Source organism: Manis pentadactyla, chromosome 14 (assembly GCF_030020395.1).
Source record: "Manis pentadactyla isolate mManPen7 chromosome 14, mManPen7.hap1, whole genome shotgun sequence".
Lineage (NCBI taxonomy): Eukaryota > Metazoa > Chordata > Mammalia > Pholidota > Manidae > Manis > Manis pentadactyla.
Genome location: NC_080032.1, coordinates 83,246,081 through 83,261,295, shown reverse-complemented (window position 1 = coordinate 83,261,295; position 15,215 = coordinate 83,246,081). Strand labels below are relative to the sequence as shown.

The 15,215-nt window shown below is 36.3% G+C and overlaps 1 protein-coding gene across 1 annotated transcript in view; it reads left to right on the top strand.

The window, feature by feature from the left end:
• The first annotated feature begins 245 nt into the window (after window positions 1-245).
• The window catches only part of ERGIC2 (ERGIC and golgi 2), a 37,386-nt gene continuing 22,416 nt past the window's right edge, over window positions 246-15,215 (top strand). The window contains exons 1-5 of the mRNA XM_036889260.2: window positions 246-389; window positions 8,704-8,846; window positions 10,273-10,381; window positions 12,074-12,120; window positions 13,520-13,590. Of these exons, the coding sequence (XP_036745155.1) occupies window positions 8,741-8,846; window positions 10,273-10,381; window positions 12,074-12,120; window positions 13,520-13,590 (333 nt within the window). The 5' untranslated portion in view covers window positions 246-389; window positions 8,704-8,740. The remainder of the gene's footprint in view (window positions 390-8,703; window positions 8,847-10,272; window positions 10,382-12,073; window positions 12,121-13,519; window positions 13,591-15,215) is intronic.

The following is a 15,215-nucleotide window of genomic DNA, read 5'->3' as shown; positions in this document are numbered from 1 at the left end:
AGGCAAACACAGAGAAGGCATAAATGGTGGTGCACAGATAGAGGAACAACATGCATTAGAGTTGCAAATGATAATTCGTGCTCCCAAGTGTCTCGTTAGCAATGAAGTAAGGTATGAGAAGCTGAGATTCCTTCTGGCCACGTGGTTACACCTGAAATAAGTTTCAACCTCTGTTCTGCTTAGCCACGCCCCTCTCCTCGTGCCCACACCCCTTGATTCACTAAGCAATGCGTCTACAAAGGGAATATCGCGAGAACGCTACTCTGTCTCCTTTCTGACGTTTTCAGCGGTATTTGTCGCTTGCGCTCTCGCGATACTCTAGGTAAACGGGAGCCCGGGCGACCCGGGCTTCTGTGAAACATGGCGGTCGGCTGGGACCGTAGCACAAGGTAAAATACTGAAACCCCGCCTGGCGCTGTCTTCTCGGTTGGTCCAGGGCTGTCCAGGGCGCGAATGTGGTTGGGGGGGCTGAGAGCCTGCCGCGGCGTTGGCTGCGTGACTTCGTCGCCGCCCTGGAGGGCGGCCCAGGCGCGGAGCCGCTGGTAGGACCCTGGGCAGCGCTGCGCCCGGGCGCTCCCCTCTGCCCGCTCGGCCGTCTCGGCGCGCTCGTGCACCTCGAAGGGGTTGAGGGCTTCCCGGAGAGCTGTTGGCCCTGACCCACTGCTCCTCACGGTGCCCGGTGCCCCCTTGGCGCCTTCGGTCCGCCGGATAGGAGGGTCCCGCGCTGGGAAGACCCGCTGGCTGCTGTCCCGATGCTCCCGGGTGTCCGGCGCCCCACCCCCATTCGGACAAATACCAAGTTCTTGGCAGCAAGTTGCTCTCTCTTTTTGAGAAAGACCGAGGTCTTGGCTTCGTTTCGAGGGAGTGTTTCGCACGCCTCTTGGGAAAATGACAAAGGGGCAGGGCAGGGTGAGATGCTTTAGGAGAGACAGGTCCCAGTGTCACTACTTTTCTTAAACCCTCGAGGGTTAAGAAACCCTCGGAAAGTAACAAGTCAGCTGGAGGTGAGGTAGAAAATAGCCTCAGGTGTCGGTAGTATAAGAGTTGATAGGTTATAATTTGAGAAAACACGTATAAGTAACTTATATTTAGGATATAGTGCCCTGCCTGATTAACGCGAAATTACGTATCTGTTAAAATGTTGCAAGACTGGTTTCCAGAAGCAATTAAAGATACAGTTAAAAAGAGGATTTACTCACTGTTTGAAGTTGTATTTAAGTGTTTCAGGTAATTGCCTAGCCTGCTACATTGAACTCAAGTATACAGCCCTTCTAAAGAATGGATCAGGACAGGGCTGAAGGATTCAGGACGTGTGCTTGTTTTGTTTATTGATATCTTTAAATTGATGCAAATTATTCCAGTTCTTTTATAGGAAAAATATGAGAAAAAGAAATGCCGGGCTCTTTGGAGGAGAGGGGAAGAGTTTTTTTCTTTTTGTTTATGAACTTTAGTACACTCAGGAGTATTGTAATGGCTTGAGGGGACAAATCATAAAACTATATCAGGCTTGAGAGCTCTTTTAAAGGAAATCAGGTTTAGTCTGGAACAACAACAAAAAAGAATTATTAGAAAAACAAATTTATTTTTTGCAGGGAGGTTAGTGAGAGAAGAAATAAGGAAACTTATTTTCAAAGAAGTTACTTTTAGGCACTCTGTGCCTGCTCCTGACCAGTTTTCGATAATTATTCTGACCCTGCCTCTTAATGTCAGGAGGAGCACACTAACCTCTTTGTGCCTTAGTTCCCTTATCTGCGAAATGGCAATAATAATAACCCATGACTTACAAGGTGGTTGGTGAGTGTTAGAGTTAAAACGTGCAAAGCATTTAGAACAATGGTTGGCATACAGTTAGCATTCATTGTTAGCTAACTTCTGTAATTGACTCACAAAATGTTGTTTTGGTACTTAGTTGAACAGACTGAAGAAGATGCTTTTCAAAGTAATTTATGACCCCCAAATCGACTTAACACCCTGATTCTCTATGCTCAATATTTCCTTAGACTCCACCTTCCAGTTGCTTGCTTTCTTAAGCTATTATCTTCTCCTAATTGCTAACAGTAAATTAGTAAGGTACAAATTCCTCCTTTCTATTCTTCCATACAGTCTTATTTCAGTTTAGGTCACTTCTGCTCCAGGTGACTGGTTAACCCACTGTCCGTGCTTCTGGGCAATTCATTCTATTGTAAATACATTACACATGTATGACCTTTTTCCTCACATGTTTCTTCACTTCTTACTTCAGTTTGGTACATTTTTAATGCATAGTTTTCTACATTCAGGCCATTCTTTGAGGGGAATTATATTTGCCCTTCCCTTTGCTCCCAGGTACTTCCAAATTGTGTTGCCATCACTTTGCAGTCTCTTAACTTTTATTCTATCAATTTGTATCATCCTTTGTCTATTTATGGTATTATTAACTAGTCTCAGATACTCTCCTACTTTCCTGGAAGTCTTTAATGTAAATCTCAGATATCCTACAAATCTTTGCATTTCTTTTGACAATTAGAAACATTTATCAAATATCTCATTTTTATCTTGATTAAACACTGAGTAGCCATTATGTCCCCTTCCCTCCTTTTAAAATGAAATTATAGTAGAGGATTCTGAGAAATTGAGGCTCTTTCCAAATTTGTCACACAGCTCGTAGGGCCAAGACAGTAACCCAAATTTTTTTGATCACAAAACTCAAAGTCTTGTTAAGCTTTCAAGTAAACCTTTTTTTAAAAAAAAATACTTAGAAGATTATTAGATTTATTTGAATTATGTTAGGGTAAACAACTTAAAAAACATAACACTTAACTATTGTAAAAAGTTTGAGTTTAAAAGGGTAAGTACCTTTTTGGATATCTAGTGTTTGTAAAGTGAAACTAAGTTACTGTTCATAAAATTTTTTTATTGTGGGGTATTCTAATGCATTACAATTAAATCATATAAAATTACAGGTAAGTTGTACTTTGCTTTTTGTTTCTGAAATTCAGTGATGGCCTGGGTGATATTTGTTCTGTCTCCTTTCTCATTCTTATTAATGGCTTGTATTCATTTCTTAGGGCTGCCATAACAAATTACTGTAAGTTGAATGGCTCAGACAAATAGAACCTTATTCTCTCATATTTTTGGAGGCTAGCACACTGAAATCAAGGTGTCAGCAGAGGTGTCAGCAGGGCCATGCTCCCTCTGATGGTTCTGGGAACGAATCCTTCCTCTCCTCTCCTGGCATCTGGGTAATCCCTGGCAGTCCTTGGCTTGGTGATGCATCACTTTCATCTCTGCCTCTGTCTTCACATGGCCTCAGGACACCAATCTCATTAGATTTTGGGCCACCCTAATCCAACATGATCTCAACTAATTACTTCTTCAGAGACCCAAATATTTCCAAGTAAGACCCATTCTCAGATTCTAGGGGTTAGTACTTAAGTATATCCTTTTGGGGGACACATTTCTACCTGCAACATGGCCGTATGTATTAACCAATTAAATATTTCTCATATTGCCAAATATGTATTTAAAAAATAGAAGTTAGCTCATAAAACATAGGTAGCAGGAGATTATGTCTCCATTATTATTTGGAGATTAAACTTCTTGAGCAGCCCATAAAAAAATGTCATGCATTCTGTGTTGTAATTTGGCAAAGCATCTGATAGTCTCATATTCAGATGGACACAATGATGAAGTATGGGCCATATGGCATTGCTGAGATTGTTCATAATGTGCGTATGTGTTCCAGCGTGAAAGGTGGTTCTTATTTCTTACGCAGTTTTTTAAAGCATTGTCTTAGCCTCAGATGTTATCACTGACTTCCTGGAGTTTTCTTTGTTTGTTTTGTTTCTTAATATACAAGGCAGTTGAGGAGAGAAACTGAAGAAAACATAATGGTACTGGAGATTGTCCAAGTATGAAGAACAGCACCAACCAGTGGGCAAAGGAATCTAATGCAGTAGCTCCTAATTTTTTAGGTTTTTGTGGACCACTATGAAATACATATAGGAAAAAACAAAAAAAACACACACAGAAAGGGGCTGGATTTAAGGACTGGTGTAGAATTGCAGCTTTTAATTTTAGTAAAGAAGGACATCCCCAAACAACCTGTTATCTAGTTTTAGCATTTCAGAAAAGAAAATGTCATTCTGACACTCATAAACGAAGGTAATCTCAGAATAAAGGACAGATTTTTGAATTGAATAAATTTAGTTTTTAAAAAGTTCCTCTATTGTCCTTGTTTTTTTCATTTAGGTACAGACCAGAAAATTTGGAACATAATGTCAGTGACTTCTGGAAACCACTGATCTCGGGCATTTCTCAGTGCATTTTTGAAAATGGCTGACCAGCTGGATGGAGAGGCAGATGGAGTGGGAATGGGAGCAATGGAACTGGATCAGTGGGAGGAGTCCAAGGGACTGAGAACACAGGGAAAATGAGGAGCAGATTCTGTCCTACTAGGAAATTAAAGAACTGGAAGGGTAATTGGCTCTGGTCAGAGAGGAAACCTAGTGTGTAGGGGTTTCAGAGGTGGAACAGTTTCAAGGTTAAAAGGAGCCAAGCATGGACTTGCCTGTGTGGGGCTTTGCAGAGAATTAATATAGAGGTCAGTGGGGCAGGAGATGGGTTATGTGTACAGGGTAAAACGATTGTCACTGTGAAAGAATGCCACAGAACGAGTGTCCTATGGTCATAGGTTCCAGAGTATGGTGGAATGATCCAGGTGCCGAAGTCATTAAGGAAATTACAAATGTATCTAGACGTTAGTAGAAGGTGATAACAAGTGCTGAGGTGTGGTTTGGAGCGTGGACTCTTGAACCAATCTACTTGGGATCAAATCTAGGTTCTAGTACCTTCTCTGTGGTAAAGTCAAGAAATTACTTGACTGTTCTGTGCCTCAGTTTCCTTGTCTATAAATGAGAACAAAAATACTTCATATAGGTGTTTAGAGGCTTAAATTAATATATAAAGTGATTCAAATATTAACTAGCACATAATATTAAAGTTAAATTCCTTGTAGCATATGTATTTATTATTAGAAGAAGAGAGGCTTGAAAGGGGAAGAGATGGTTGAGAAATCATGATAAAACATGCTGCTGCTTTATCCTGTGAGTCTCAGAAATGAAGTAGCATTTGAAGGGAGTTACCACCAGGAGAATGTCAGATTTCATAAAGAGCAGGGAGAAGGGTTGCTCTTAGAAAAATTAGAGTTACTGGATAGTTTGTTTATATCAGAACAGTGGCTCTAGAGTAGAGTGTCAAGCATTGGAGATGGAGGAGGCTTCATGGATGTAGGTTAGCCCCGAGCTAGCAGGTGCTGCATTGTGGAGTGGTAATCAGGAAACAGGACTGGAGAAAGCTAGAGGTTGGGAGGTAGCCAAGTGGATACGCTTGCTAGACTGCTAAGGGAGGAGTGCTGAGTAGGCTGTAGGAATTGCTGGAGGGCCTATCAAATGAATTGCTGCTTACTGTATCTTTGTACTTACGTATAATTTAAAAGAAAGCATTTTATAAAGCTTATAAAAATAAAGTTTCAGAAGTAAAATTCACAGTTTTATTAGTTTGCTCAAAAATGCTGTACCATTGTTACAGGTGCTAGGGATACTGTAGTGAACAAAACAAAAATTCTTCTCCTTGTGGATCTTAGATGTCTATATATTTACTTATTTAAGTATGACACTTGATTGGAAAGCTATGCTACCATGGATGTTTCTGGGGAAACTGCCTTCCTACCTTGTTTGGGAAAATTTCCTTTCTTCCCTCCTCCTTTGGGGATTTTCCCACTCACTTTCTTTTCTTCTTTCCATAAATGTTTATTGAGTACCTCCTGTGCCAGGCATTGGAGAGACAAAGATCGAGTTAGACATAGTTCTTCCTGTAACATAGTGGAGAAGAAGAAAAGTAAACAAGCACTGTGGTAAAGTCACAGCATTCTAGGAACATGTGCTGGAACGTGTTGTAGAAGCACGTACTGTAACTAACAGGTTTGAAATCTTAGAAGGTTTTCCCCTCAAGAGAGTGATGTCTACACTGAGACTTGGGGTGTAAGTAGGAGTTAGCCAAATGTAGAGGTGGAGATTTTTCTGGCAGAGAGAACAGCATGTTTAAAGAATAGAAAATGATTTCATGACTGGAATTTAGAATTTGAGGGATGGGGTTTGAAGAGAGGTAAGTAGGACCTGATTTTTGAAGACATTGTAAATCATGTTAGGATAGGGTCCAAACTTTTAAAATGTAATGGAAATGTACACAAACATTTTAAAAGAAATATATGTGACCAGTTTTATATATTCAAAAGGTTTTGGGGTGTAGTATGCGGAGTGAATTGAATGATTGAGGACTGGAAGTTGTTGAGGCAGCACAGATACAGATCATCGTAGTTGCAACTGGGGTCCTGGTAAAGAACTTCTCAATGGGCCTGGAAAAGGGGATGAATTTGAGAGAACTTTAGAAGTACTTAAGTCTGAGAATGTGACCCATGTTTCTGGTTTGTGCATTTGGGTACATGGTCTCATCATTAAGGTAGGGACGCAGGAGGAGAAGCAGGTTTCGTAACGTGAAGTATTGATTTTGGACTTGTTGAGTCTGAATTATCTTTGAAATGCCCCAATAAAAATGCAGTAGAAGGCAAGAAGATATACATGTCTGCAGAGAGATTTGGACTGGGAATAAAGATTTGGAAGGAATCAACATGTAGTTGGAAATTACAGGGATGGGGGACCACTTGGGGGAAGTGTGGAGGTGGAGAGAAGAGCCTAGTGCAGAATCTGAAAGGAAGAGGAATCTGCAAAGTAGGTCAAGGAAGTAGAGGTAGAATAAAAATCAGGAATGTTGTACTGCTTAAACCAAGGTAAGAGACTGTTTTGTGAAGAAAAAGTGATAAATAGTGTATTTTTTCAGAGGCAAAATTAGATAAGGTCTAAAAAGTATCCCATTGGATTTAGTACAAAGGAAGTTGTTAGTGACTTTGTGAGAGCAAATTTCATGAAGAGGTGAGCACGCGCAGTCGTAGTCACCCTGGATGAATGGGGCAACTCATTCTTTTAAGTTTGGCTATAGGTATGCAGCCAGAGATCTGTAGTTGGAGTTATAACTGAACTTTAGTAGACAGTTTTGTTTCAAACAGAAGAGACTTGACCATAGTTAACTCCAACAGGAAGGAATGAGTAGAAATTGAAGATTGAAGAAGGATTGATCCTGGTGCATTACCACTAAGCAGGTACGGAAAATAAATTTGATTACTCCGAGTTGAACAGACTTAGGGAGCATGGCTTATGCCTACCACTTCATAAGCTTAATTTACAAATGAGAATACTGGTTTTATAACTGTCATGGGCATCAGAAACTGTCATCTGTTTTGTTGCATGTCCTTTTCTAGGGAAACCACATAAATAAGCAAAAGTATCATCACAAGGCCACATTATGAGCATGACATCAGCAAGTGGAATTAGTTGGATATTTTTAACGGCAAATGAAATCAGCCTATTAATGTATCCAACTTCACTTTAGGGCAGTAGTTTCCTCATGGACTGACTGGTAGTGCCCCTGGTTTAAGCCTGCTTTCTTGGACAGTGTTCATGATCACAGCCAGTTTTTACTTCTCTGACTCTCCTTTTCCTCCATCAGTGCCCTTTCTACAGCCTGCTCTTTCTATATTAATCCTACGCATTGGATTTCAGACAAGTCCTTCTGCTTTCTTCTAGAGACATTCTTTTTCTGTTAGTAACTCCTGCAACCATTTGATTTATGCTGCTATTAGGTATTTAGTTTATTAATAACACTTTGACTCCTGATAATGCTTTATAGTATCACCTATAGTATTATTTATATAAATCAATCTTATAAAAATTATATAATTATTTGAGAATTCAGTTATTTTTATGGCTTTGTAATATATTTTAGATGTAGTTGACATAAAAGTGAAAATACTAAGCAATTTTTAAATAATGTTTTTATTGTAAGGTCCAAAATTTTGTAAAGAAGACAATGAAGATCCTTCCCTGATCTACTTTTAACATGTGTGTATAACAAACTTTCAATTTGTTCCATGTCATATCTTTCTCCCAGCTCCCATGAAACTGGATCCATGTGGCTTTCTAGTCTTCTTTTAATATTTCTTGAGTATTTTTTATGTCATTACATGTTTTCTCTTATAAGAATTTCATTGTTTACATAGATTCAGAGCTTTTAATTCACTCTAATTTGTATATTGGACACCAGGAGTTTGTTTCTATCTTCAGTATTTAAAAATAATAATATGAGAAATATCCACATAATAAAATTTTTGTGCACAACCCAGATGATTGCTTTAGGGTACATTCCTAAAAAAGAAACTTAGCTAGTCAAGACGGGAGTGGTGAATATTTAGATTCTTGTTAGCAGTATATGAGCATGCCTATTTTACATCATTGTCATCCATTAGTGTGTATTGTTTTTATATAATTTTTAATTGGAGAAAAATTTTTTAAATTTGTGTATCTAAATACTTGGAATGTGAATTGCTTTCCACTTTATTTTTCTATTTCATGTGTTTGTGTATATAAATTGCCTTTTATTAGTACTTTTTGCCTGGATGGGTGAGGCAAAAGGAGAGGTGTGGGTAAGTGTAAAGCATTCTTCTCAAGGAGGAATGAGCATGTTAAGTTGTTCCAAGGACATTCATCTAAAATAAAGGAAACTTTAAAAACTCTTTTTAGAGGGTTCATTTATTTCTTACTTACTCCTTAGCATGACTATATGAAAGAGGAAGAAGGTTTTCCTGAAGATGAGGCGACTGAATCGGAAGAAAACCTTGAATTTGGTGAAAGAGTTGGATGCCTTCCCGAAGGTTCCTGACAGCTATGTGGAGACCTCAGCCAGCGGAGGTACAGGTGAGTTAGTTCAGGTTACTAAGTGTAACTTCGGGGGACCCAGTGAACAGTGTACAGAAATGTGGCCATGAGGAGGAGCAAAGAAAGCAACTTGTAACTCCGTCTGTCCTCGTGTCACACTGTTTGCCCTCATTTTATTCTTAGATATATTCTCTTTGGTATCTAACCCAGTGCAGCCTATGCATTTAACAATGTTTATTAAAACATTCCTGAGCAAATTAATTCAATTTTACTGCTTTAAAAGATTATTATATGTAAATATAATTAATTTAGAGGAAGTTATTTAATGGTTGAAACTGCTTCAGTCCTATTTTGGTTAAGAATAAGTAAATTTAGACATTGTAATAGAAATTCTGAAATTGCACGTTACTGGAGAGAGGCAGCATGGGATAATAGTTGAAGAGCTTAGTTTGGATTTAAATCCCACCTCTGCCCTTTCCTAACTACTTGACCTTGAGGAAGTTACTTCATCAGGGTATGCCTTAGTTTCTTATTCCTTGAAATGGCAGTGATATCAGTATTTACCTCATAGAGTTGATGTGGTGATTAGATAAATTTAATATTTATAAAATTCTTAGAGCATTTGTTGCAGGTAGATTTACTTGTTTAATTAAATAAATATATAAGACAAATATGTGAGTATTGCAATATTTACTTTCCCTGTGAAGTTCTAATAAAATAATATATCATACAAAAGTTGACATTTCATTTGGTAAAATTTAATAAGTCACTTGCTTTTTCAAATCTCTTGTGTGGTTCAGTTTTGTTAATGAAAATAGTACAAGTTCTTATTGCACAGTCTATGTTAAGTGTGATTTGTCATAGATTATGACAGTTGCCTTTTTGTCAGATCTTTTACTTTTATAAGTGAAGTGATATATTTAGGAGATCCAAAGGAGATGAGAGTTTTATTAGCAGTTTGGAGATATTTGAGTTTCTGGCACACAGATTGTTGTGGCTTCCCAGGAGCTAAGATATTAAGCTGGTTTTGTCTTTTTTTTTTTTTTAATTGGGCTACATGCATGGATACATTTTTAATTATTAGGGAACTACTTTTAAATTTGTATTGTAAAACGAATGCTTACTTTCATCATTTACCATAGCTGTGACACTGCTACATAGAAAAGTAGAAATTTCATGTCTTGTAAACATTTGGCAAATCTGCTTAGTGAGAGATGCCTTTAATATTGAAGAAATAAAATGCTTTCTCAATAGTACAAATGTCTGTTCATGTTTGTGCTCATAAAATTTTCATTTTTGAGTTGTTTTAGAAAAACTGTAATGAACATTTTAAGAAATACCTTTTATAGTATTCATTCACAGCAATCAGGGCGTGCTTTGCTCATTTTAATCTCACCTAAAATAGTTTACTGTTCTCTTTTTAAAAATTGTTTTAATTGTTTTTCTTTTTTCTTTGATTTCTCAGTTTCTCTAATAGCATTTACCACTATGGCTTTATTAACCATAATGGAATTTTCAGTATATCAGGATACATGGATGAAGTATGAGTATGAAGTAGACAAGGATTTTTCTAGGTAACTTTGTTCTTGAAATACCTTTGAATTCAAATATTTTAAAGATAACATACCTTTTTTAAAAAAATGTTTTTTTATACTTGGTTTATTTTAGTTCTGAAGAAAGTCCTAAAAAATTTTCTTTAATTGCATGCATTAAGTGAAACAGTTTAGAATCATTTGCATACTGGTTAAATTCTAAAAGAAAGATTTTCTGATTTAATATGCACTGGTTTAAAAAGGTTAAGAGAACATAATATGTTTTTTCTTAGATGCTGAAGTGACAAATAGTTTAATGTTTGAACCTGTTCACTCTTTAGATTTTGAAATATCTCACTGATCTTTGAGAACTGGAAAATAAATTGCCTAAAGATACATTTATAACTTGATTTTTAGAAGTTATATCTAAAGTAAATGTTAATATAAATATTATAACGTTAAGCCTTTGAAAATATAGTGCCTTGACTAGGAAACAAAATATACCTTATTTTAATTTATTAAAATCATTTGGATTTTTAAAATTGAAGATAGCAGGTTTATAATATTAAGAGTGCAGTAGATAGGGAGAGACATTTACTCCTCAATTCTAATCCCAGCTCTTCCATTTACTTAGCTGTGTGACATTAGGGAAGTTACTAAATCTGTATCTACATGTGCTTAGTTTCCTTTTCTGTAACATGGGGGGATTATAACTATAGTAACTTCCTCATGGTGCTAATGAGAAATAAGTAAGTCAACATTTGTAAATTGCTGTGCAGTCTTGGGCAAGTCACACAATTGACTTCTTTTGGGCCTCCATTTTCTTTTATAATAGGAGTATTATTCTTGATGCCATTAGTTTTCAAGGAATGTGTTATCTTTTCTTACTTGTTTTTAACACCAGTGAAATACTTTGCATTTTTTCCAAGTGAAGTCTCATGTAGTTCACCATGTAAATGTTGTGGGGATGTCCAGAAGGCTAATTGGCCTCATCCTTGGGTTCCTACACATCACCTGAGCCTAAACCCCAAGGTTATTTGGAGCCCAGTTTGAACGCTAGACAAATTGAAGGCTCTCTGAAGCTCTAAAAATCTGTATTCCTTTTGAAACGAGATGAAAATTAGAGTGAAAAACATTTTCACAGGAAGCACAGGACAGGACTGATGTTGATTGTATTCATCCTGTTACTCATGGTGCTCAACAATTATGTGATTTTTAAACCAGGCATTTATACTGCCCTGCACACCATTGGCTTATCTGCAAAACTGTGAAGCCGTCCACTTTAAAGGCCCATGGCAAAGAATAAAGAAAACAATATTTATAGGGCATCAAGCATAATGACTGATATATGGTATTTATTTGATAGAGGAGAAAGACTTAGAATTCCTAACTCTTGATTTTTGAAAGTTTTATATTCTTAAAAGGACTATTTGCTATAAGGTTTATGTAAACAGAGGGTGACTTTTTCCTGAGTTGCTTTGAGTTATTAATTTAGTTAATTATTAAAATAAAGGATCCTCCATTAAAAACCTGTGAAGCCAGAAGGGCTTTTGGAATAATGGCAAAATAAAAATTTTAAAGTGCCTTTGTTGTGGCCATAAGAAGTGCTGTCCAGGTTCTAGTCAACATATTTTATTCTTTTTGAAATCCAAACTTTTCATAAATCAGTTGATTTATTATATTTCTTATGTTTTGTTGTTTAGTAGGTACTAATGTTTCCTTCTTATGTTTTAGCAAACTGAGAATCAATATAGATATTACTGTTGCCATGAAGTGTCAATGTAAGTACACCTCTAACTTGATGAATCTCTATATAGTTTATGGTTTAGACAATTGCTAGTAAAAAGTGAAACCATTGGTTGTGCTGTGACTTTATTATTTCTTTATGATATCTTAAAATGCTTTTGCAATGTTAATAATACAAGTTCCCCCCCCTCCACCCCTGCCCCAGGTTATATTCTTTAAATTTCTTTTCCATAGAGAGATTTAACTTTCACTTCGGTATAATTAAAAGAAAATAGGAAGAAATTTTTGTGAGAGTTCTGGTGTAGGTACATCCTTTATGTCTCTCTTGTGTGGAGTACGAGTGTTTATACCCATGTTCTACAGACATACTTTGTTTCGCTGTTTAAGTTTACCACCTTTATTTTTACTCTTGCATCTCAAAATACAGATCCAGGTCTTTTAAATTAATACTGATATTACCCATCTTTCTATGTTGACAGATAGTAACTGCACTAGTTGGGGTGAGAATTTAATAATCTGGGTAACTGTTGAACCACTGCGTTGTACATTTGAAACCAATATAAGACTGTAGATCAGTGATGCTTCAACAAAAAATAAAATAGTGACGTTACCCTTCTCTTTTTTTTCACTAGCTTCACTTGATCATACTGGTAGAAGTGGAATAATGTTAATATGCTAGATAAATAATCTTTTAATCAGTATTTGATGCTTTTGCATTAAAAGTATCTTTTAAATCACTGCTTGAAATGTGGAGACCAAGAATCCAGTAGTTCAGATAACATTTTTTCAAGTGTGAAATAGTTTTTTCCTTAAGGAGATTAATTTCTGGGAGATTGCCTCTCAGAACAACCTTAAAATCACTTTTCCGTTTCCATTTATTTTTCCTTATCTTAGTGGTTTTAAGAGAAAAGAAATGCTTTTATCTAGACTATTAGTGTTAATAAAAATATATCATGTTTGGCCTTAATTGAAATGTTTGAATACAGTTAAAATTTTTAGCCTTTTCAAAATAAAATTTTCCTATTTGTTGATTTTTTTAAAAGCCCACAGCAGCTTTGCCTTAAGGTTTCTCTGAAACTCTAAGGAATTCTTGTAACTAATATTTTATTTAGCAGCCATCTAGTACTTTGTGATTAGATTCTTGTGAATTTTTTGCAGATCTCCTCAGGTCACTAAAGTTTATGCTGTTTACCATGAGGTACTGAGCCATCTTTTTTACTGACAAAGAAGTAAAAAAAGCATTACTAATTTTTGGAATGATCTCTACCCAAACTAAGTAATTCTACTGTTTTAACTTTTGAACAAATACACAGTACAGGAAAGTGGTTCTACATATTTAAGAGTTTTCTGTTAGTCATCTTCATTTGTTAGTTTCTATCAGATAGAGTTTTGCTCTGAGCACAGAATATAAAATTTGTCATTTTCTTTGTGCAGATGTTGGAGCAGATGTATTGGATTTAGCAGAAACAATGGTTGCATCTGCAGATGGTCTAGTTTATGAACCAGTAAGTTTGATGCACATTTTTAAAAATATGCTTCCAGGAATTAGTCCTTTGAAGACAGTTTTGATACTTGCTTTTAGTTTTGTCTGAGCTAGTTTTTTAAATATATTTTCTTAATTCAAGTAATTCATATTCTTTATAAAAATTTATGGGGAAATAGTTACACCTAACACCAAATTCTTGAGATAACCATTTTTAACATTTTGGATAATCCTCTAACATTTGTTTTACAATCTTACTCCTTTTTTATATTTTTTGTTAATGCTTCCTAGTAGTTTCCTTTTTTCTTATAGTTGCAATACTGATGAATTTTTCTTCTTTTCCTCTAATGGTTTGGAAATTCTGTGTCCTGTTTGTATTCTACTTTTACCAAATTTAAGTCTTTAAAAGTGTTTGAGCTATATTTCTCTCATAATCAAGAATGAAACAGTATCTAAGAGGTGAAATTCTGATACTCTCTTGTTGTTGACATAGCACACATTGTTTATACTCTCATTGATTTAGCAGAAAACTCCGTCACAGTTCAGGGACAGGTGATAACAAATCACGATCTGAACTAGCCCTAAAGAAGCTTTAGGGAATAAAGCGTGAAACTCCCATCAACTCTGAGTTGCTGGCTGCCCTGTTGACCTTGTGGTCCCTAAGTTTACCAATGCATTCTTGAGTTCTTTTGTTATCATTGACAGTTGTGAACCCTTCTTTAAGCAAAAGTGCAAAGTGAAGACAAAAGGTGGTGGAGGAGGATTAGAAGTAGAGTGTGTGGAGAAAAAAAGGAAGCCCTTAAGTTAGTTTACCAAATTATTTTTAGCTGACACCAATAATGTATATTTATGCCTTTTGATACACTTTTTTTTAGTTATTACAATATTATTGACTGTATTTCCTATGCTGTACTTTATATTTCCTTCACTTATTTTAATTGGAAGTTTGTACCTCTTAATCCCCTTCACCTCTTTTACCCATCTCCCCACCCCTTCTCCCTTTGGCAACCATCAATTTGTTCTCTGTGTTTATGAGTCTATTTCAGTTTTCTTTGTTCATTTGTTTTGATTTTTAGATTCTACAAATAAGTGAAGTCATATGGTATTTGTCTTTCTCTGACTTATTTCACTTAGCATAATACCCACTAGGTTCATCACTTTGTCACAGATGGCAAGGTTCTGTTCTTTTTTTAGCAGCTAAGTAATATTCCATCTTTCTCTCTCTCTCTCTCTCTGTCTCATACACACACACCTTCTTTCTCCATTCACCTATTGATGAACACTTGGGATGCTTCCATATCTTGGCTGTTATAAATAATAATGCAATGAACATAGGGGTGCATATATCTTTTCGAATTAGTGTTTTTTACTTCTTTGGGTAAATGCCCAGAAGTGGAATTGCTGGATCAGAAGGCAGATCTATTTTAATTTTTTGAGGAACCTCCATAATGTTTTCTATAGTGGCTGCATCAATTTACATTTCCACCAACAGTGCATGAGGGTTCCCTTTTCTCCACACACTCACCAACACTATTTCTTGTGTTCTTGATACTCGCCATTTTGACAGATATGAGGTAGTATTTCACTGTGGTTTTGATTTGCATTTCCTTGATGATTGGTGATGTTGAGTGTGTGTCTGTTTGTCAT